Here is a 21,753-nt window from a genome sequence, read left to right as displayed (position 1 = left end):
GATTAACACCTGACTCTTCTCTTTGCCAGCTTTCCTCCCTCCTTTCATCCGAATGTCTGACACTTCGGTCAGTGCAGACTTGGTTGGATTTACCGAGAACATGAGCTTGACCCTTACCGTGTGGGACAGTGAGCAGAGTAAGGAGGTTGAGCAGCTGGTTTTGAGAAAACCCCATGCAGACCCAGAAGGCTGGAGGCCTAATGTGCACCTGGGGGGGAGAGCTTTGGGCTCTCGAGTCTCTGATCCTGGTAGCTGGCAGCTTGGATGGGGGGAAGAAGAGGAAAGGGGAGGGGAGGGGCTGCCTTCTGCTTCTGAGGCAGTTGTAAGGCAAGATTATATTCTTTAGAAAGAAAATTTTCCTTAAGTCTACAAGGGTAGGAAAAATAAAACTCTGAAAACAGTCTCTGTTCTCACCTCCTTTCTTTTAGGAATTATACCCATTCCTGATTGTGGATTGGAGAATAATAGAACTGACAATTGGACTCTGACTGTGACTTCTGATATGGTATGTTCAATGTTAAATCTCCTCATTTTTCCATTTGGGGTTTTCTTTGCAGAGATACTGGAGGGATTTGCCCTTTTCTTCTCCAGTTCATTTTATAGATGAGAAAACTGAGACCAACAGGATGAAGTGACTTGTCCAGGGTCACATATCTAGGAAGTGTCTGAACTCAGGTCTTCTTGACTGAGGGCCCAGTGCTCTCTCCTCTGCACCTCCCAGCTGCCCATTACTTTCCACTTAGGGGCATATTGATATTCCTAAAGAATCTGTCCCGCCCCCTCCAACTCAAGAATCTCCCAAAGCTCCCCAAGCTCCCCGTTGCCTCACTGTTTGCCCTTTCAGGCCCTTCCTGCCCTAGCTTCAGCCCAAGGGTCCAGCTCATTGCCCTGGACTTCTCTCTGCCAGCCGGGCCTCCTTGATCTTCCTCCCTGGGACACGAGCAGCCACTTCACTTCCCTCTCCAGGGTCCTTAGCTCTTTTTAAAGAGCAGCCCAACTGTGGCCTCCTCCACAGGGTGTTGGTCCCCTTCCTGCACATCCCTCCTGCCTCAGATTCTCTGCACTGACTTTACTTCATAACCCCTCCTGCCCCCAGTAGATGTAGCCTCCCTAAGGGTAAGAATGTGCTTTGTTGTTAATTAATAAATGCTTGTTGCATGAAGGACTCATTAGTGTGATTAGAAGAGGGGTTAAAAGTCAAGCTTCTCTAGAACTCACTCTAATTTACAGAACACTTTTTTTCAAATGAGCCTGTGAGAAATGTTCTACCAGAATTTTTATCCCCATTTTGTGGACAGCAACTGAGACTCAAAAACATGAAAGAATTGGCTTTTTTAGTTGGTATGTATCTGATGTAGGATTTGAACCCAGGACTCTACCAGGACATTTTGACAAACTGTTGTTGCTTTTCATTATCTGAGTTTTGTTCTTCTGCTATCTTCTTCCAGGATCTGGCAATGAGTGGGAAACGGGTGCAAAAAGTGGGGTGGTGAACTTGGAATCACATGCCTTGAATTTGATTCACTCCATGTGTGATTTTGAACAGGTCCCTTTCCCTCTCCCTAAGATTCCATGTCCTGTGTAAAGTGAGAAGATTGATCTCCATCACAGGCCTCAGAGGGTCCTTCCATGGCTAGGTCTGTGGTCCTGGGACAGTGAAGTTTTCTGTGAAGATCCAGGCATCATGGAAGAAGGGCTCAATATGGGGCCAGAGGTGGCTTATATCATTGAGATGAAGTGGGGAGAATGTAGACAAGCACAGGTCTTAGCAGAAGGACTCTGTTTTGGAACCTCTTTCCTGCCTTTGAAAATGGGGATAATCCTGGTGCTCCCCCCTTTGCCAGAGCTACCTGTGTGATCTTGGACAAGTCATGTCACTGCTTGGAACCTCAATGTCCTTATCTGTAAAATGGGTAGGTGCAGTCAGAATTAGTAGTAGGTTAAGAACCCTTTTTAAATAGCAGTGGTCTGGTTTTAGAGACCCTGTAGATAGATGTCTTTAATATTTTAAATGAAAAAGATAAAAAATATGTTACTCTTGAGAAGCAGCATGGTGTTCACGGCATCAGGAAGACCTCATTTACAATGCTGTCTTTGCAGTCTGACCCTTGGCTTTATTATTTTCATAATTTTTTTTAGGCTAAAAATGAGATAACAAAAGTTAGTTTTATAAATGAAGTTTCATTCTCTAATATCTTACCAGTAACCCATGGGTGGATTACAAATGCCAATCCTGATACAAAATTTTGGGGCATTTTATACAGAAAAGACAAAGAATCATAAAACTTAGGTAACCAGTGAGATTTCACGTAGATGACATAGTTCTACAACTGGTACCCTCCTAACTTATGATATTTGCTTCAAATAACTATTGAAAAGAATCCCACTTAGGCTGGAGAGGACATGTTTGCAGTTAGCCATAGAATTGCTCTCTCCTCATCCTGGATGTCTCTTATCTTGTGGTTTCTTGATTCAGATAAAGGAATTTATTGGTACTATCCCTGAGCTGACCAGATGGTATTGATACAAACCAAGTCAATATTTAGATGTAGGAGACAGTCCTTGAGAAAGTAGATTGATATTTTTTACACACTGAGACAACATTCAGATTTATAACTATTAGTTAGAGGCTAAGAGACCAATTTTTGATCAGAAATATAGAATTAAAAGAGTATCAGACTTAGACAATCTCTAGAGCCCCTTCCAGAATAAAGGCCTGTGCTATCAGTCATAGAATTTTATAACTGAAAAAAAAAATTGAAGATCCTCAGCTCTTGCTCCCAGTCTGAGCCCTGGACATATGAAGAGACCTTTGAGACCAGCGAGACCAACCTCTCCATTTTTCAGATGAAGAAACTGAGGCCCAGGGAAGTTGTCAAGGGGCAGGACTTGGGTCTTGGTGATTGGGGGATTTGGAGCCTCTTTCTTCTATCAAAATGGGGATAGTCACATGCAGGCTAAAATTGCTTGGAGAGCCTTGGGTGGTCTTGCTCAGGGCGAGTCATTTAATTTTCTGAAACTGAAGCAACTTCCAGGACTTAACAATTGTCAACCTGTACTGGTAGAGGGAATTCCCTCAGTGAGGATACAAACATCCCAGTAATACAAACATCTCAGTAAAATCAGCTGGGGATGTCTAGATGATTTGTTGTCCCTTATAAATGTATTTTTAAAATCAGATGAGAACTAAGGTAAATATTTTTTCCCCCAGAGTGGCTCAGAAGTGACTGTTACATTGAATGACAATTTAGAATCCTGCGTCTCTGAGAAAGATTTCTTCTCTGACTATCCCTGCATTGTTGAAACTCTTCTGGTTTCTGCGACCCACAACTCAACTTGTTTGGCACACCTACTCATTCAAGTTGAAATCTACCCTAATGCTTCCTTTGTCCAAGATGTAGCAGGTAAGTATGACAATCACAGGCCCAGAGTGGCAAGAAAAGCTTTCTAAGTGAGCATCACATCAGAATGCTTATTTGCTTTGTGAATTAAAAAAAATCAAGTTTGCAAGACTTCCACAAGGTCCCATGTACCTGTGCATTGAGGCCAAGCTCAGGCTAGGAGCTTATAAATTAGGGTTGGTGGAGGCAGTCAGAATTAGTAGTAATTTGGGGCGGCTAGGTGGCATAGTGGATAAAGCACCGGCCTTGGAGTCAGGAGTACCTGGGTTCAAATCCGGTCTCAGACACTTAATAATTACCTAGCTGTGTGGCCTTGGGCAAACCACTTAACCCCATTTGGTTTGCCAAAAACCTAAAAAAAAAAAAGAGTAGTAATTTAAGAATCCTTTTTACTTTTATTTATTAATTTTTTTTAGTTTTTTTTTTTTTTGCTAGGCAATGGGGTTAAGTGGCTTGCCCAAGGCCACACAGCTAGGTAATTATTAAGTGTCTGAGACCGGATTTGAACACAGGTACTCCTGACTCCAGGGCCCGTGCTTTATCCACTGCGCCACCTAGCCACCCCTTAAGAATCCTTTTTAAAAAGCAGTGGTCTGGTTTTAGAGACGCTGTAGTTGTCTTTAATATTTTTAGATGAAGGAGGTAAAAATATGTTACTCTTGAGAAGCAACATGGTGTTCATGGCATCAGGAAGACCTCATTTCCAATGTTGTCTTTGCTGTCTGGCCCTCAGTTTTATCATTTTCATTCTGGGCTGGGGGTAGGGAATGATAGTCTAACCCTCTGAGTCACTGCACTTTTCCCAATCTGCATTTCTTCTCACTGGATGCTCCAGGAGCGATGAAATCACTGATATGGACCAAAAAGCCTTTGTACTCTGATTTCTTCTTTCCTGTTTTGTGACTTCCTGGCTCTTAATAAATGCTTATTATTGATTTATAAACATTTTAGTTTGACTCTGAGATTAGTTGTAGTCAGTGAAGTGGCAGAGCTCATAGCAGCCAGAGAGCTGATTGTTAAATGGTCAATGTGAACACTGACACCTTGGAAATCATAAAGGCTACAAATCAGGGTTTGAATTCTTGTTTTGTTGGTTGTCTATTCTTAAGAAGATGATGTAGAAAATGTTAATAATATAGATTAAGCTTAAATGGACTGAGAAAGGGAGCCTAGCAAAGAAAAAATCGAAAAGAAAGCTAGGAGGTAGGTGGTGTACTGTAGCTGATGAAAATAAATTACTGAATGAGATGTCTGGGGCCATGGTCTTCTGTCTGCCTCTGTGACATTCCCAAGGACTTTCTCAGCCACAGATGGATGAGGCCAAATTCTGACTTGAGGACTCTCTCCACTGTAACATGGGTTTGTACTGAGGATGTTAATCTGCTCTGCCACCCAAGTCATTAAGATAATCTAGTTCTACTAATGTCGGGCAGCTAGGTGGCGCAGTGGATAAAGCACCGGCCCTGGAGTCAGGAGTACCTGGGTTCAAATCCGGTCTCAGACACTTTATAATTACCTAGCTGTGTGGCCTTGGGCAAGCCACTTAATCCCATTTGCCTTGCAAAAAAAAACAAACTAAAAAAGAATCTGTATTCAAATACCATCAGCTTTGTCTTTGGGGATGGCCAGTTTTCTTTATCATAAGTCCCTCAGAGTTGTCTTGGGTCTTGGCATTGTTGAGAAAAGGCAAGTCATTCACAGTTGGTATTCTACAATATTACTGCTGCTTTGTATATAGCACATTTCCCATTGCATCTGCTCATTTAAGTCTTTCCATGTTTTACTGAGAGCATCTTGTTCATAATTTCTTATAGCAGAATAATATTCCTCATAAGCACATACCACAATTTGTTCAGCTATTCCCCAACTAATGGGCATCCCCTCAATTTCCAGTTCCTTGCCATCAAAAAAGAGCAGCTGTAAATATTCTTCTAGATATAGATACTTTTCCTTCCTGTTTTTCTTCTCTTCTGCATTTTAGATCTGGTAGTGATATTGCTAGCTCAAGAGTAGGTATGGCTTTATAATCCTTTGAACATAGTTCCAATAGTTCTACAGAACTGCTGAATAATTTCAAAACTCCTCTAACAGTGTATTAATGTCTCCTTTTTCCCCTACCTCCCCTACAACATTTGTTATTTTCTCTTTCTGTTCTATTAGCCAATCTAATAGGTATAAGGTAGTATCTCAGAATTGTTCTAATTTGCATTTATCCAATCAATAGTAAGTTAGGACATTTTTTTTTAATATGACCATAGATAGCATTGGTGACCTCCTCTAAAATCTGTTTATATCTTTTGATCATTTCTCAACTGAGGAATGGCTCATATTTCTTTTTTTAAATTTTCCTCAGTTCTCTATGTTTGAGAAATGAGGTCTTTATCAGACAAACTTTGTTTCAATATTTTTTCCCACCGTTACTATTGCTAACTGTATTTCCCTTCATCCAATTCCCTCTTCCCCATTTATTCTATCTCTCTTTCCTTTCATCCTGTCCCTCCTTATCTGATTACCCCTTCCCACAATTTTCCCTCCCTTCTATAACCTCCCTTCCCCATTTTGTCCCATCTCCTTTTCCTTCTACTTTCCTCTACGGAAGATAGATTCTATAATCAATTGAGTGTGTATGTTTTTCCTTCTCTGAGTGAATTTCCAGGAGAGTAAGACTATTACCTCTCAACTCCCCTCTCTTCCTCTCCATTGCAAAAGTTTTTTCTTTCCTCTTTTTATGTGAAATAACTTAGCTCATTCTACTTCACCCTTTCCCTTTCTCCCAGTACAGTCCTCTCTCACCCCTTAACTCCATCTTTTTAATTTATTATCCCTTCATATGCAACTCTTACCTATGCTTTGTCTTATATAAGCTCCTTCTAACTATCCTAATGAGAAAGTTCATATGAATTATCAGGATCATCTTCCTGTGCAGGACTATAAACAATTCAACATCATTAAGTCCCTCATGATTTGGCTTTCTTGTTTACCTTTTTATGCTTTGCTTAAGTCTCATATTTGAAAATCAAATTTTCTGTTCAGCTCTGGTCTCTTCTTTAGGAAAGTTTGAAAGTCCCCTGTTTCATTGAATGTCTCATCTTTTCCCTTGAAAGAGTATGTTCAATTTTGCTAGATAGTTGATTCTTGGTTGTAATACAAGTCTTCCAGAATATATTCCAAGCTCTACAGTACTTTAATATAGAAACTTCTACAGTGGATAAAGCCACCAGCCCTGGAGTCAGGAGTACCTGGGTTCAAATCCAGTCTCAGACACTTAATAATTACCTAGCTGTGTGGCCTTGGGCAAGCCACTTAACCCAGTTTGCCTTACAAAAACCTAAAAAAAAAAGAAGCAGCTTCTAAATCTTGTGTTATCCTAACTGTAGCTCCATGATAAATGAATTGTTTCTTTCTGGCTACTTGCAATATTTTCTCCTTGACCTGGGAGCTCTGAAATTTGACTATAATGTTCTGGGAAGTTTTCATTTTGGGATCTCTTTCAGGAGGTGATTGGGTGGATTCTTTCAATTTCTGTTTTACCTTCTGCTTCTAGAATATCAGGGCAGTTTTCCTTGATAATTCCTTGAAAGATGATGACTAGGCTCTTTTTTGATCATGGCCTTCAGGGGCCCAACAATTTTTAAATTATCTCTCCTGGATCTATTTTTGAAATAATTGTTTTCCCCAGTGAGTTATACATATTTTCTTCTAGTTTTTCATTTTTTGGTTTTGTTTTATTGTTCTTGATCTCTCATAAAATCATCACTTTCCCTTTGCTCAATTCTTTATTTTAGAGAATTATTTTCTTGAGATTTTGTATCTCCATTTCCATTTGAACAATTCTGCTTTCTAAGACATTCTTCTGACTTTTTGGGTCTCATTTTCCATTTGACCCAGTCTTTTTTATAAGATATTATTTTCTTCCACATTTTTTGTTTCTCTTTCTTTAAGTTAATGAATAGCCTTTCCCACAGTACTCTCATTTCTTTTCTCAATTTTCCATCCACTTCCCTTACTTGATTTTCAAAATCCTTTTGGAGCTCTTCCATGGCCTGAGACCAATTCATATTTTTCTTAGAACTTTTAAATGTAGAAACTTTGATTTTGTTATCTTCTTCTGTCTGGGTATTTTCATCTTCTTTAAGCACATAGTAACTGTCTATGGTTAGATTCCCCCCCACCCTTCTGTTGTATGCTCTTTTTCCCAACTATTACTTGATTTTTTACTCTCTGTTAAGGTGGGGCTCTCCTTCCAGGGTGAAGAGTACACTGTCCCAAACTTTTGGGGGTGTTTTTTGCAGCTGTTTTCAGAGATACTTCTAGGACCTGCAAGTTTTCAATTCTTCCAAGGTCTTCTGAGCTAAGGAGAAGTTTTTTTTTTTTTTTTAGGTTTTTGCAAACCGAATGGGGTTAAGTGGCTTGCCCAAGGCCACACAGCTAGGTAATTATTAAGTGTCTGAGACTGGATTTGAGCCCAGGTACTCCTGACTCCGGGGCCGGTGCTTTATCCACTGCGCCACCTAGCCACCCCTAAGGAGAAGTTTTGACTGCTCTCCTGGCCTATGCTCTGGTCTGTGGGTGACCATAAGCACTAATTTCTGCCCTGGATCTATGAGGAGGGTCTCAGCTCCTTTGGGGCAGTAAGTTGTGGTGTGCTTCTACTCCTCTTCCTGGAGCTGTGGGACCCAAGACTTCAACCCAGATCTGAGAATGGGCAAAGCAACAAGCCTCAGTGATTGCTAAGACTCTTGTAATCTCCTTCTGACCACCCCCACCCCTGCCCCACTGTCTATGGACCAAGAATTCTGGGAGCAGCTTCTGCCACTGATTCAGTGACTCCGGAAGCCTGCTCCTGGTCTTCTGGAATAGGGTCTACCCTCTAGACTCACCCCAGAGCAGCAGACCCTTCCTGCTGATATTCCAAGTTGTCTTAGGCTGGCACATTGCTTCACTCAGTCTTTTTGTGGATTCTGCCACTCTAGAATTTGTTTAGAGTCAGTATTTAAAGATATTTAGAGTGGTTTGGAGGAGAGATTGGGCAAGTCCCTGCTCTTTACTGTGCCATCTTGGTTCTGTCTCCTACTTCCCTTGGCTCTTTGAGTAGCTTCCTAATTGTTCTGCTTGCCCCTAGGCTGCCCCCTCTCTATCCATCCTCTACACAGCTGCCAAATTGATGTTCCTCTGTCCAAGAAGCAAACAGCTTCCCCTTGCCCATTGATCAAATATAGACAGCTCTGTTCTTCATCTGAAACCTTTCCTGGCTTCTAGCCATCCCCTACTTCTTTCCTTCATGTATTGGGTATTCCAGACCCCTCATGTCTGGAATGCCTGCTTTCACCCTGCTCTCTTAGAATTCCTAACTCCCTTTGAGGCTACCTCCTCCAAGAAACCTTTTCTGATTCTTCCAGTTATTAGTACCCTCTCTTCCACACCCCAAATTGCTTTATATTTATTTGCTGTGAATCTTATATTTACGTCTCTGTGAATAAGTTGAGTCCCTCAGAAGAATGTAAGTTCTTTGAGGGTAGGGACAACTTCTTTTTTGTCTTTGTACTCCTATACTCATCACAGCCCCTGGTCCATGGCGGGAATTTAAGAGGTGTTTGATTGATCTCTTGAGGATCACAAGATGTGGTCCTTTCTCAGTGGTTCCTGAGGAGATTGTATTGATCATAAACCAAGTTTTAAGCCATTATCTCATTTGTCAGACCATCAACCACTGAATTTGACACAAAATTACATTATCAAGATTTGGAGTTTCTGGGTGGTAGAGATGAGATATTGGATTAACTAACAGAAGAATGAATTAAAAAAAAACTTACCTAAAATTTTACAGCTTCTTCACTTTTTTCTAATGCAACAAAAAAGTAATTATAATTACTTCAAGGATTAAAATGAATTATTGTTGTTGCAGATGACCTAGGGTTTTTGGTTTGGGGGTGGTGCAAGGGCCTAGAAAGTTTGAGGCAATAATATCTAATTGGCTGAAAAAATGAGTGCTATGCATGCATTAGAATTTCCTTCCTTGGAAAGTAAGTCAAATGTTGATCTCTCAAAAGAGAGCTGTGTTTTTCTTGTGGTTCAATGGTTCTTGCTGGCCTGTTCTTGCATTACCAATGTCTATTCGGTGGCTCGCCAGGTCTTTGGACTGCCAAAGATGTGGTTCCATCTGTTTCTTTGCCCAACCTTTAAAAGCTTCACTTGTCTTTCTTCACACCTTTTCAGAGAATGACACTGTGGTCCCTAGCCAGAAGTTCCGGCCTTTTGGTCCTTGTCCTTGTGATTTGCAAGCTGGAGTCTGTGATGTCCGCTGCTGCTGTGACAAGGTATGATCTCCACTCATTTGGTGTGGCTACAGACATACAGGTGTGGCTGGGATAGCCACCAGTGCACCAGGTCTTCTTCATCACCTGAGGCCAGAGGTGTCAACAATCAGCCTTCTGTGAATCCCTTGATAAGAACTGGTGAGGATGATTTCAAACGAAAATATCTTAGTTCATGGACTCTTGGGTTAGTTTGACTGAAAGAGAGAAACAGACCAGCCTGGACTGTTCCAGATCTGCTTCTAGAAGCACATCATGTGATGATGCGGGCTTTTTTCTGGGCCATGGTTTGTATTCTGTTGTTCTGGAGTTCTTTTGATTTTTATTTGATCCAGCAAAGATATTAAGCACTTAGCATTTGCAAGGAGAGACTCTGTTGGGAAAAAAAAGAGTTCTGGCCTGGAGGTCAGAAGACCTGGGTTCAAATCCCATTCTACCATTGACTTGATGTGTGACTTTGGACTTGTCATTTCTGCTCTCTGAGACTCAGGATTGTAGGGTCCCAGTGAGATGGACCAAGATACTTGAGTCCATGGGAATTGATGAGATCCTCCCAAGTGAGAAGAGGAGGGACCAGCCGATTCTGGGGAAGGAGAATGTCACTGTGAGTGATAATTATTTCTCCAGAGAAGGGAGGTGCCTCTAGGGCAGGGTCTGGAGCTATGACTTAATTGGTAAAGAGAGCTCCCTGGTCCTGAAGATCTGAGAGAATTGCCCAGGTCTGAGACCAAGTGTCAGTTTACTCCTCCACCCAACCCCAGCACATAATGTTGTTATCAGTCATTTCTGACTCTCCATGACCCTGTTTGAGGTTTTCTTGGCAAAGATACTGGATTTGGTTTGCCATTTCCTTCCCAGCTCATTTTTATAATTAATGAAACTAAGGCAAACAGGGTGAAATGACTTATCTAGAGTCACCAAGATAGGAAATGTCCAAATAAAGATTTGAACTCAGGTCCTTCTGACTCCTGATCCAGTGCTTTGTCCACTTTATCACCTACCTGTCTATGATAAATATTTGTTGAATTGAATTGAATTTCATGATCCCTATGCTAGGAGCTAAAAAAACAAAGCAGGCCCTAGTCTCCTTGGATGGGTAAGGAAGGTGATGAATTCTTCTTCGTGTGCTGTCTTTCTTTTTTCTTTCTTTTTTTAATTCAGTAGAGCCAGGGCAGGGTAGAAGGGTTGAGGGGAAGAGAGAAGACAGGGAGGAGTCTAGGAGACCAGAGAAGGAGGAGCCACAGGAATTTCACTTAATTTCATTAAAAAAGGGCTAGAAAGGATCTGGTCAGTACCATCCATAGCATGAAAGCATGAAATGAAAGGTTTCACTATTTTTGAAGTCACCACTATGACAGAAGACAGAATGAGTGTAGTGAACTAAATAGAGATAGGGTCTGGTCTAGAATTCATTTTAAAAAGAATGGGGTAGGGGTGGCTACATGGCGTAGTGGATAAAGCACTGGCCTTGGAGTCAGGAGTACCTGGGTTCAAATCCGGTCTCAAACACTTAATAATTACCTAGCTGTGTGACTTTGGGCAAGCCACTTAACCTCATTTGCCTTGCAAAAACCTAAAAAACAAAACAAAACAAAACAAAGAATGGGGTAATCCAAAAAGGTAGCCTGAATGACCCATGGCCTGTCCCGTTTGATTGCCACAGTTGGCAGTCATGTTTCATACCATTGAATTTCACAGAAACAACAGATGACTTCTCTCTCCCTTTTGTACTGGTCCGTTTTCAGAAGAGTGAATTGTATGTCCCTAGCAAGCTTCCATTGTGAAGTGTAAGGTTTGGGCATATGTTATTTTTATTATTTTTTTTGTTTGTTTTTGCAAGGCAGTGGAGCTAAGTGACTTGCCCAAGGTTGCACACCTAAGTAATTATTCAGTGTCTGAGGTCAAATTTGAACTCAGGTCCTCCTGACTCCAGGGTCCTCTATTCACTGTGCCACCTAGCTGCTCCAGGTCTTAGGTTCTTCCAGTATCATAGATCTATACTTCATTTTTAGAGTTGGGCCTCTTGTTCAAGAAGCAGCAGAGAATCAGAGCCTGGGCAGGCCTTGGGTCTCCTGCAGACAGGTTGATCCCCTTTCTGAACACTTAAGGGACTGCCATACTGTTGCTGATATATACCATCCTTAGCAAAGGAAATATTTGGATAAAAGTCTTTGTGAGGGACTGAAGCTTATCTCTAAGACGGGGGTAGAGGGTACTTAGCTTGGAGCTGGGAAACACCTGGGTCAAATCTCTTAATATTTCCTGGCTGTGGGACCCTGGGCAAATAACTTAAATTTTCTTAACCATTGGTCCATCTATCAATGCATATTGATTAAGTGGCTATTGTGTGCCAATCACTGGAGCTGGAGCTGAGGACAAAAGAACAAATAAGCTTGTCTTTTTTTTTGTCAAGGCAATGGGGTTAACATATAACTAAGTATTAAGTATCTGAGGCTGAATTTGAACTCAGATCCTCCCAACTCCAGGGGCTTATCTGTTAATAGGGGACAAACAAGTATTTGTAAAAATATATGCAGTCTGAGTTACAAATACACACATGCACTCATGTACCCAAGTGGTTCTACATATGCACAGACATGCATGTATTTAAATCTTGTGCGTACACACCACACCCATCCCAAATGGTTGAAATTCAAGGCACTAAACCGGGGTGGGGGTTCTCCCAGAGGTATCTCAGACAGAGTTCAGGAGGAGCCTCCACTTTTCCTCTCCCACCCATGCTTCTGAGTTCCTCGTTGCAATGCTGCTGCTCTTTCCAGAGGGATGAGTGGTTTCTTCCCTGCCACATGAAGCAGTCTTCCTCAGTCCTTGCCCTTTTGGGACACTGAGTAGGCCTTTGGCATTATGGATCTTCTTCTCTTCCCTAGGTTTTCATGACCTCCCCCTCTCTCCTGGTACTCCTCATTCAGGTGCCAATGGGATGTTCCTAAAACCCAGGTCTAGGCTCCCTATTGTCCCCAGGAGCAATTGCAGAATCCTTGGTTTGGCTTTGAAAGCCCTACCTTTCTGGTCTTTTGTACTCTCCATCCTTCCTCACTCCCTCATTGTATATCATTAACTACATGCTGTATGAACTCCTTAGAGTACAGACTGACTTTGGTCTTTGCATCCTCAGCACTTTGAACAGAAAAGCTTGTTGGTTGACTTGACTAGCAGAATAGAGAGTTCCCCTTGAGTTCCAAATCAATAAAATCTTAAAATTACAGATCCTTGAAACATGGAGAGTTAATTTAAAAAATATTTAGCTTCTTTTGATCAGAACTTTTTTTTTTTGCCTTGGCCGTGCTTTCAGATTCCTGTTTTATTTGTAGAGTTTTACCCTTATGATCTTTGAATCAGGGCTACATTGTTGTGACTTGATACATATTTGATCATAAGAGTTCCTTCAGTGGCCCCAAGTCTTCATAAACCTCTTGCTGATCCCAGAATGTGGTCAGTACTGATCATATTTGTTTCTGTGTGCTTTCTCTCTCTCTCTCTCTCTCTCTCTCTCTCTCTCTCACTCTCTCACTCGGCACAGACACCACCTGGTTTGCAGGGTTGAGCCTTTCTCTACCTCTGTGGTTTTATCAGCAAAATTTGGCCTTGGTGCCATGGTTGATCCAAAAGGTCCCCTTTTTTGTGGGGTTGGGGGTGAAGAATACCATAGTGAATGGGAGCAATGGAGAACCTGGCATGCAGGGAGCATGACTGCTCCTTTTTGTCTTCTTCACAGGAATGCACTCCCCTTATGATGGACCTGTTCAGAGAAGACTGTTATCCTGGAGTTTTTGGTGGAAATGTAAATCCACCTTATCACCACTTGTGCTCCACCCCAGTAACAGAAGAGACACCTGATTGGTTTCCCTTCTTGTGTATTCATTCCCCCCTAGACAACTCTCCTTTCCTTGGTCATTTCTTTGATGGCTCAGTGTAAGTAGAAAAACAATGGCCCACCAATGATCTTTGGGCCTGAATGCCAATGAGGCTACTTCTCCAATTGGTCACAGGCTTCTTGGGTTCCTATGGGGCACAATTTCATTCTGAAATTCACTGACTTAAAAGTGTTTTGTTTCACATTATAATTTTTCTGAATTGACCTTATGCCGTGCATTTGAAAGAATGAGGTCAGTGTAATGACATTTGGCTGAGCAGTGAATCTTTAAATATGTGAATACTAATTCTCTTTCTTTCCCTTGCAGTTCTTCTAGGGAAGGGTTCCGCTTTGAAGTACCTTTCCCCCACGGTGTGAAAGACTGGTCAGATCTTGGCTATAAGCAAGACAGTGCAATTATGACACCTCATAAAGGACCTTTCTTCCTACCTCAGGTCAGGACCATCGTTTGGGAAATGTGGCCATCTTTGTCTTCTTGCCAATCAGTTGGTTTCATTCATTAAACTCATTATGCATGAGATGCTTGGCTGAGCCCTAAGGAGCCAACAAGCATAGAAGAGGTCCTGACCATAGGGCACTGCCATTTTCAGAATTTCTGCTGCTTCTCTTTATTTGATCTCAGTCAAATCAAATGAATGGATGTGGGATTTTAGTGACCTCAGTGTGTCCTTCAGCCCATCCTTGCTGGCCTAACTTATAGGACTTTTGGCCATACCCTTCCTTAGTTCTTTCCACTAGGGGTCTTCCCAATGTGCTGGAAACCTTCCATCCTTTCTGCTTAATCTGCTTAATGCTGTCTTTTTCTTTCTTTTCTCCATTTATTTCCTGTTCTTGAGTTGAGACTCCTTAGGACAACCACACTTAGAGACAGCATGGAGTAAACAGAGCTCTAGGCCTGGAGTCAGGAATTTGTTGTTGTTCAGTCAAGTGCAATTTCACGACTCGATGGATCCATCCATAGGGATTTTCTTGGCTGAAATATTGGTGTGGTTTGCCATATCTTTCTCTAGCCTGTCTCCTTTTCAGATATGGACCTGAGCTAGATGGGGTGAAGTGACTAGCTAGGACCTCTCTGAGGCTAGATTGAACTTAGATTTTCCTGAGTTTGACCTGGTGCTGGTTCCATTGCACCACCTTTCTGCCCCTGGAGTCAGGAAGAGCTGAGTTCAAATCTGGCCTCATTTCTGTACTAATTCTGCGACCCTGGGCAAAGCACTTCAACTTATAACAGTTTCAGTTTCTCCATATGTAAAATGGGGATATCCTAGCATCTACTTCTAGGGTTACAATGAGAATCATGTGAGTTTATTTCACTTTTTTTGTTGTTCAGTCATTGAGTTGTGTCGATTCTTCAAGAGTCCAGTTGTCTTATTTACAGATGAGGCAACCAAGGCCTAGAAAATCAAACAACTTGGCAGGTGGGACTGCTACTGATTATCTCTGAGGCAGGCCTTGAATCCAGGTCTTCCTATAAGGCACAATCAGCTGAGCCGTCCTCTGTGGGCCTTCCCCACGCTAAACTTCTTCTGACATCTTGTCATGTGTCTGAAGGACCAGTGTTGCAGCTCCTCCTTCCTCTTGATTTGTGGGCTAGAGGAAAAAAGTCACCTTTCCAGGTCTTACTTCAGTAGAATAGTCCTGAGTTCCATGTGATCCAAACTCTTAAACAGCTCAAATTGTGCAGCGAGTTTTTTTACCCAAGTCAATCCTCCAGCTACCCTCTGATGCCCTTCCTGGTTAGTTTTAAGACTTCTCCTGTGGTAGGAAAGAGCCGGTGAGGATGGAAGCAGCCAGCATGTGGGTCTCAGTGAGATGTTGGGATTGGAGGGGGCAGTATGGTAGAGTGGGAAGCAGAAGGGAGACCTTACTATGAATGTTGCCTTGGGCATTTGTTTTCTGGGTGATCCCAGGCAAATAAATCACCAATGTCTTTGACTCTTGACTTATGTTTAAAATGGTGAGGAACCTGCCTTTGTGTGACTGTGAACGAAATGATGTCAGAGAAGTGTTTGGGGGCCTGACAGAGCTAGGGGAGTATTTGCTGATGTTATATGGAATACAGTGGGCTTGAAATGAGGTCTCTTCCTAAGCCAGTTCCCTAACTTGATGAGTAAATAAATGATGGAGAAAAGCCAGTAGCTGGACTTTGGTGAACTGCTGACAGACGAAGCAGGTCCCAGAAAGATGCCCAGAAGGATGGTGACCATTGATTTCATGGCAGCAAGAAGGGCAAGACTATAAGGTGCTCATCTTGTCCCCAGGTTTCTGCGACAGGATTGTGTGCTCCAAATTCCCCTGTGGCCTTCCTTCAGGATATTGATGAGACCTGTGTTGCTAAATTGACTTTAAGAGATCAAAAGTGGACAAGGAATTTGACAACGATTTTGAAAAATGGTTTCTTGGCAGGTATGTGGCATTTATTGTGGGGCGAGGAAAAAAGCCCCCATTCCATTGTGACCCCACAGTATTAGAAAATCTTACCCTTGGACCACTTTGGTCAGAACATATTTGGTTGTCTGTTGGGAAGTCATTTTATTTTTAGAAATACTTAAAGGGGCCTTTACTTTTTGATCATTTAATTAATTTACAGTTTATTGACATTTATGGAGTGCTTTGCTATGAACTTTCCAGGCATTATCTTATTTGATCTTAACAATAACTCTTGAGATTGGTACTGTCATTCGCCCCATTTTAGAAGTGAGGCAACAAGGTCACACAGCTAGCAAGGTTGAATTTGAACTCAGGTCTTCCTGATTCTAAGTCCAACATACTCAATCAAATGAGATAACAAATGTAAAGTGCTATGTAAATATGAGCTACTGTCATCTTCCTCCTCCTCATCAGTCATCCCTCATGGATCTCAGAGGGCTTTGAAGAGGATCAAATGAGAAGATTGATGTGAAAGAAAGTTGCCAACTGCCAGGGCTTCTACCAGTATAAAAGAAAAACAAATACATGTAACAAGTGTAGAATAAATAAGGAGGTGTGCGGACATAACTTCTTTTTCACAATCAAGCAGTATCAGCTATAGTTTTCATGGTGGTGGATGAGGGATCTTGTGAAATGCCTATGTACTGGTGTCTGATGTGTTCAGGTGGGCAGAGAGGGAAAGGGTGGCAAGGAGAGTAGTTTCAGTTGCCACCCACTGAGGTGACTTTTTTGTCTTCGTAGACTATGTCATTCCTGAAGTGACCTATGAGGAGACAACTGACTTAACCAAGTACATCCGTGATACAGGTACCTTATCACGATGATTTCTGTATACTCAGAGAAAAACATTGGCCCCACCTACCTGAAAGTACTTCTAGAGAAGGGGATTCTAGATACATTTTTTTTTTAGATTTTTTTTCAAGGCAATGGGGTTAAGTGGCTTGCCCAAGGCCACACAGCTAGGTAATTATTAAGTGTCTGAAACTGGATTTGAACCCAGGTACTCCTGACTCCAAGGCCAGTGCTCTATTCACTGTGCCTCCCCTCTAGGTAGATTTTTAAGAAAGCTCCCTGAGGGCAGGAGCTGTTTCCTGTTGTCTGTCAATTCCTGGCACATGGGTGTTTCAGAAATAGTTATTGATGGATTGCTTGATAAAAATAAAACTTGTTAGAACTTCATTGAATATGATGGTTTAGTGAAATGTGGGAACAGAAGGGTAGAATGTGCATTCTGATGAAGGTTTAGCTTGATTAGTTTTCTTTATCATCAGGAAAGATTTTTTAGAAAGGCTTCTCTGGAGAGTGACTTATGGAAAAACCCAAAGGTGTCAGATAAACTTTAAATCACCCAAAGGATGTGGTTCAAGGGAAAGGTCTTTGGATTTAGAGCTCCAGGACCTGGGTTTGAAGCCTGGCTCTGACCCACACTGCTTGTGGGGAAAAAGAGATCCCTTTTCTGTTTCCTCTTCTGTAAAGTGAGGGGGCTGGACCAGAAGTCCTGGGAGGGCATTTTACAATCCCTTAGGGCTAACTGCAATTCTTTTCTTGGACCTTTTTTGCTTTTTATTTTCACCATTCAAAGAAATGACTTAATGCAACTTTAATTTTAATGATATTATTGAATGTGATGAGTGAGATTCTTTTTGTGTCTCTTGGATCTGATCTAACCTTCTGATTGGCTCAGATAACTCTGTTTCTTTATAGATAGAATTCTTTATCCCGGGACAATTCACACACTTGTGAACTTGGAAGAGCATTATACTTTCAGGTGGAAAGAGAAAACAATCACTGGACTCAATATCAAAATCATTCAGGCAAAAATTCATCCCGACCAACAAGGTAATATATACATGAAGGAGCAGAGAATTTGAATTTTTATTTAGTCTTTTTTCCCCTTGTCTTCGGGATACCTGTGATTAAACAGGCTAGACAGGTTTCATGTGTGCACTTAAGACTTTGTCAAAGATTGAAATGTGTATCTGTTTTGGAAATTTAAAATATAATTATAAATGGTTGAGCTTTGTCCCAAAGAAGATAGGAGAAAACCTATCTCTTGGCTTTCTTGGCAGAGGTGGGAGTCTATATATATGGAATGTCACATAGACTCCTAGATTCAGTTTGTGTATTGACTAGTTTTGCTGATTGCTTCCCCCCTTTCTTTTTTTTTTTCTTTTTTTCTTTTTCCTTTAGGTTTTTGCAAGGCAATGGGGATAAGTGTCTTGCCCAAAGCCATACAGCTAGGTCAATATTGAGTGTCTGAGTCTGGATTTGAACTCAGGTCCTCCTGACTCCAGGGCTGGTGCTCTATCCACTGCACCACCTAGTCACCCCTCACCTCTTTCTTTTTCATTCTTTGTTCCAAGAGACTCTGGGGAGGGTGAGGATGTATTTGGGGGAAGGGGAAAGATAGATTTGGAAATGAAGATGATATAAAAGCAAAAGATATCAGCAAAAATGTTTAGGATAAAATACAATTCTAAGTAGGTCCATTATTTTCCACAGTGCTTTATATATATATTTGTTGTTGCTGTTGTTTTATATTCTAGGTGTGTTGATGCAGAGATTTAAAATAAAATTTTTAAGCTTTAATGCTACAGAGAGCCAAAAACGATCTGGAAATCCAGGTAAGACAGTGATGCTTTAATTCTTTTGATGAAAAAAAATCAAGAATCGATATTTTAAAAAACTCCTTTCCTTCTCTTCCTCAAACTTGCAGATCAGCCTGCCCTTTCCTTTATATGTAGTATAGAAATCCAGAAGTTATATACGATGACTCTGTAAAGTTGGGCTGGGAGGAGCATCTTGGCCATGCATATTGGATACATTCTGACTTGGTGACCCAGGGCAAGTCATATACAGGCTCAGGGCCTCAGGGGATTCTCCTACAGTAAAGGGGGCAAAGAAGACACACATATGCCCGGGGCAGTGAATGATTTCTTGAGGACAGTCCCTCCAAACCAGAGAACAAAGATGGTTGTCATTTTGTTTTGTGCTTTTGTATTTAAATGTTTTTTTAAATTCTCCATTGAGATAATATATGCTTTTCTTTATGTCTACTTTCTTGGAGTAGTGTCAATGGATTCAAGTCTTTCTTCTTTATTTAATGATTGATGTTGCATCAGAAAGACAATAAGATTCTTACTGTTAGGAAATATAAGTTTCTCAAGAAGTAGAAAAAGCTGTAGTTGGATTTTTTTATGTGTTAATAAAATTATACAATAAAATTATATATAGTTCCTTGTCTCTTTTAAAAACCAATTCCATAGTCCTCAGGACAATGGGATTTTTTGAGAGCTGGAAGTGGAGTTTAATGCTCATTCTTAAAGCTGTGGGAAGGCCATTGGATTTGTAGTCAGGGAGTCCCTGGCTTCTGCCCTATGGCACCTGTTTGACCTTGTCCTTTCTGGATCTCAGGTTCTTGTCCGAACTGAAATGGAGGGTTAGGCTTGATGGCCTCTTGGACCCTTCCTAGCTCTAACCATTGACTCTATCTATAGATGGACCTCTATAATAATCTCAAGCTGGAGCAGGTGCCACCAGGTTGAAAAGCCTGAAAGTGGGACCCAGGGAGGGATTGTGTCTCTGTGATCCAAGGATTGACCTCCTTGGGTGGGGTGGGTGGGGTGAGGACAACAGCAGGTGAGTTCTGTGGCCCCCAGTCATGAGCAGCAGCGAGGGCAGGGTGCTAGATACACCAAGGTTCTGGGCTCTCTTCTTAGACAAACCATATGTGAAGAGTACTGTGGAGGGATAAAGATATTGAATAGGAGTCAGGAGGACCTGTGTTCAGATTCCATCTCAGACAGATCTGACCCTGCCCTGCTAGGTGAATTTGCATAATGTATCTAATCCCACTTGGTTTTAGTTTCCACCTGGGCTAAATGGCCTCTAAAGTCCCATCCAGTTGCAAATCCATGTTTCTGTGAATCCAATCCTGGATTTGAATTCAGGAAGATGACTTTTCCTGACTCCAAACCTGGCAGTCTAACCACTGTTACTTCTAGTTGCCTCAAGTGTAAGGAGAACAGCCACATTTCTATAACCCTTTTTTCACAATAACCCTGGTGGATAGGTGCAATTATAGTCTCCATTTTACAGATGAGGAAACTGAGGCAAACAAAGGTCAAGTGACTTGCACAGGGTCACATGGCTAGTAAGGGTTTGAGGCTGGATTTCAACTGAGATCTTCCTGATTCCAGACCCAGGGTTCTCTTCCCCCTTGTCTATCACATGGGTGCCCTTGATGCAAGCTTCCCTATGCAAGCTTTAGAAGAAAGATCCATGAATCACTGCAATTGAAAAAGTTCCTCACTTACTTCCTCCTGGTGGATGAGCACTGTTGCTTGTCTGTCCAGCGGGTTTCCAACCCATTTGTTGCTGGTCCCATTTTTAAAAGTATCTCTGGGGCGGCTAGGTGGCGCAGTGGATAAAGCACCGGCCCTGGAGTCAGGAGTATCTGGGTTCAAATCCGGTCTCAGACTCTTAATAATTACCTAGCTGTGTGGCCTTGAGCAAGCCACTTAACCCCATTTGCCTTGCAAAAAACCCCAAAAAACAAACAAAAATTATCTAGCTTCCTGATCTGTTCCTCTTATGCCAATTGGGTATCCTTGGTTGTCTCTTTTTTCCTTTTTGGCCATGCATCTTTGCATTGTTACTTGAGGCAGTATTTTGAGTCATGAAATAGTAAGAGTAGATTGGTTGAGAAGTCCTTCTAACTCCTTGGATCTAGAGTAATCTCAGTAGAAGAAAAGCCTGTTAAACTCCTTTATCATTTGTATGTGTCTAGGTTACTACTTTGGCAAACCTGTGAGAGCCCTAAATATCCAAAGTGAAAATAATGCCACCACTTTAAACCTCTGGCGGCCAGGTAAGCATCATTTTTTTTTCCTTAGTTCAATTCTAGATTCTAATTGGGGTCCAATTCAGACAGACCATATAAAACCCATCCCTCCTTTTACTTTTCCTCTGCATTTCATCCTCTAGGACCTTTGATGATGTTTAGAGTTACTGTGATAGTTCCTCCAGCCAAGCTGGCCTGTTCAGTGTCCCCCAGGGATGAGATCTCATTTCTTACCTCCCTGCTTTTGCACAGGCAGTCACTGGAGGACTCTGTTTCCTCGTTGTTACCTTGTAGAATTCCTAACTGTTTTCAAGTTAAGCTCAAGCACCACTTCCTTCATTTCTCCAGCTGTTAGGTCCTTCTCCCCTAGGCTCAGTATATAGTATTTTGTATACAACCTGAATTTACCTTTCTGTGAATATGAGATAGAGAGAGGTGAGTGTCTATTTTGAATATTTAAAATATAATTATAAATGGTTGATGTAGGTCCTAAAGAAAGAAAATTGATCTCCCTGCCTTCTCTGCAGAAGTGGGGGCCTATGGGTCACATAGACTCCCAGGCTCAGTTTTTGTGTTAGCTCGTGGACAGAAAGAGTTGGTCAATGAACAAATCAACTCTTAAATATTTCTTAAGGACCTGCTGGGGATTTGGGGGTGTTGGTGGTGGTGGTGGTGGTGGTGGTGGTGGTGTGTGTGTGTGCAGAGACAACCCATAGGTAGTCCCTATTCTCAAGTAAACTACATTCTAATGAAGATAATCCAAGTGCTAAGTGGAGACTCCTTTAGATGAGGAATTTGTTTTGTTTTCCGTTTGTATCCCTGATGGACTGATTATCCAGACAGTGGATTTGCCTCAGTCTCCCCAGCACC

The 21,753-nt window shown here is 41.7% G+C and overlaps 1 protein-coding gene across 3 annotated transcripts in view; it reads left to right on the top strand.

The window, feature by feature from the left end:
- Positions 1-21,753, top strand: part of TCTN2 (tectonic family member 2) — a 39,785-nt gene that overhangs the window by 1,569 nt on the left and 16,463 nt on the right. For all 3 annotated transcript variants that reach the window (XR_012472248.1, XM_074205420.1, XM_074205421.1), the window contains exons 2-12: positions 30-137; positions 429-505; positions 3,212-3,404; positions 9,618-9,718; positions 13,452-13,648; positions 13,918-14,044; positions 15,872-16,016; positions 16,782-16,847; positions 17,745-17,879; positions 18,587-18,664; positions 20,830-20,910. Coding sequence is in view for 2 of the 3 variants with exons in the window: in XM_074205420.1 (XP_074061521.1) it covers positions 30-137; positions 429-505; positions 3,212-3,404; positions 9,618-9,718; positions 13,452-13,648; positions 13,918-14,044; positions 15,872-16,016; positions 16,782-16,847; positions 17,745-17,879; positions 18,587-18,664; positions 20,830-20,910 (1,308 nt within the window). In the remaining variant the exon portion in view is untranslated. The remainder of the gene's footprint in view (positions 1-29; positions 138-428; positions 506-3,211; positions 3,405-9,617; positions 9,719-13,451; positions 13,649-13,917; positions 14,045-15,871; positions 16,017-16,781; positions 16,848-17,744; positions 17,880-18,586; positions 18,665-20,829; positions 20,911-21,753) is intronic.

The sequence above is a fragment of the Macrotis lagotis genome, chromosome X (assembly GCF_037893015.1).
Source record: "Macrotis lagotis isolate mMagLag1 chromosome X, bilby.v1.9.chrom.fasta, whole genome shotgun sequence".
In the NCBI taxonomy this organism is placed as follows: domain Eukaryota; kingdom Metazoa; phylum Chordata; class Mammalia; order Peramelemorphia; family Peramelidae; genus Macrotis; species Macrotis lagotis.
This window is presented reverse-complemented; position numbering and strand designations above follow the sequence as displayed.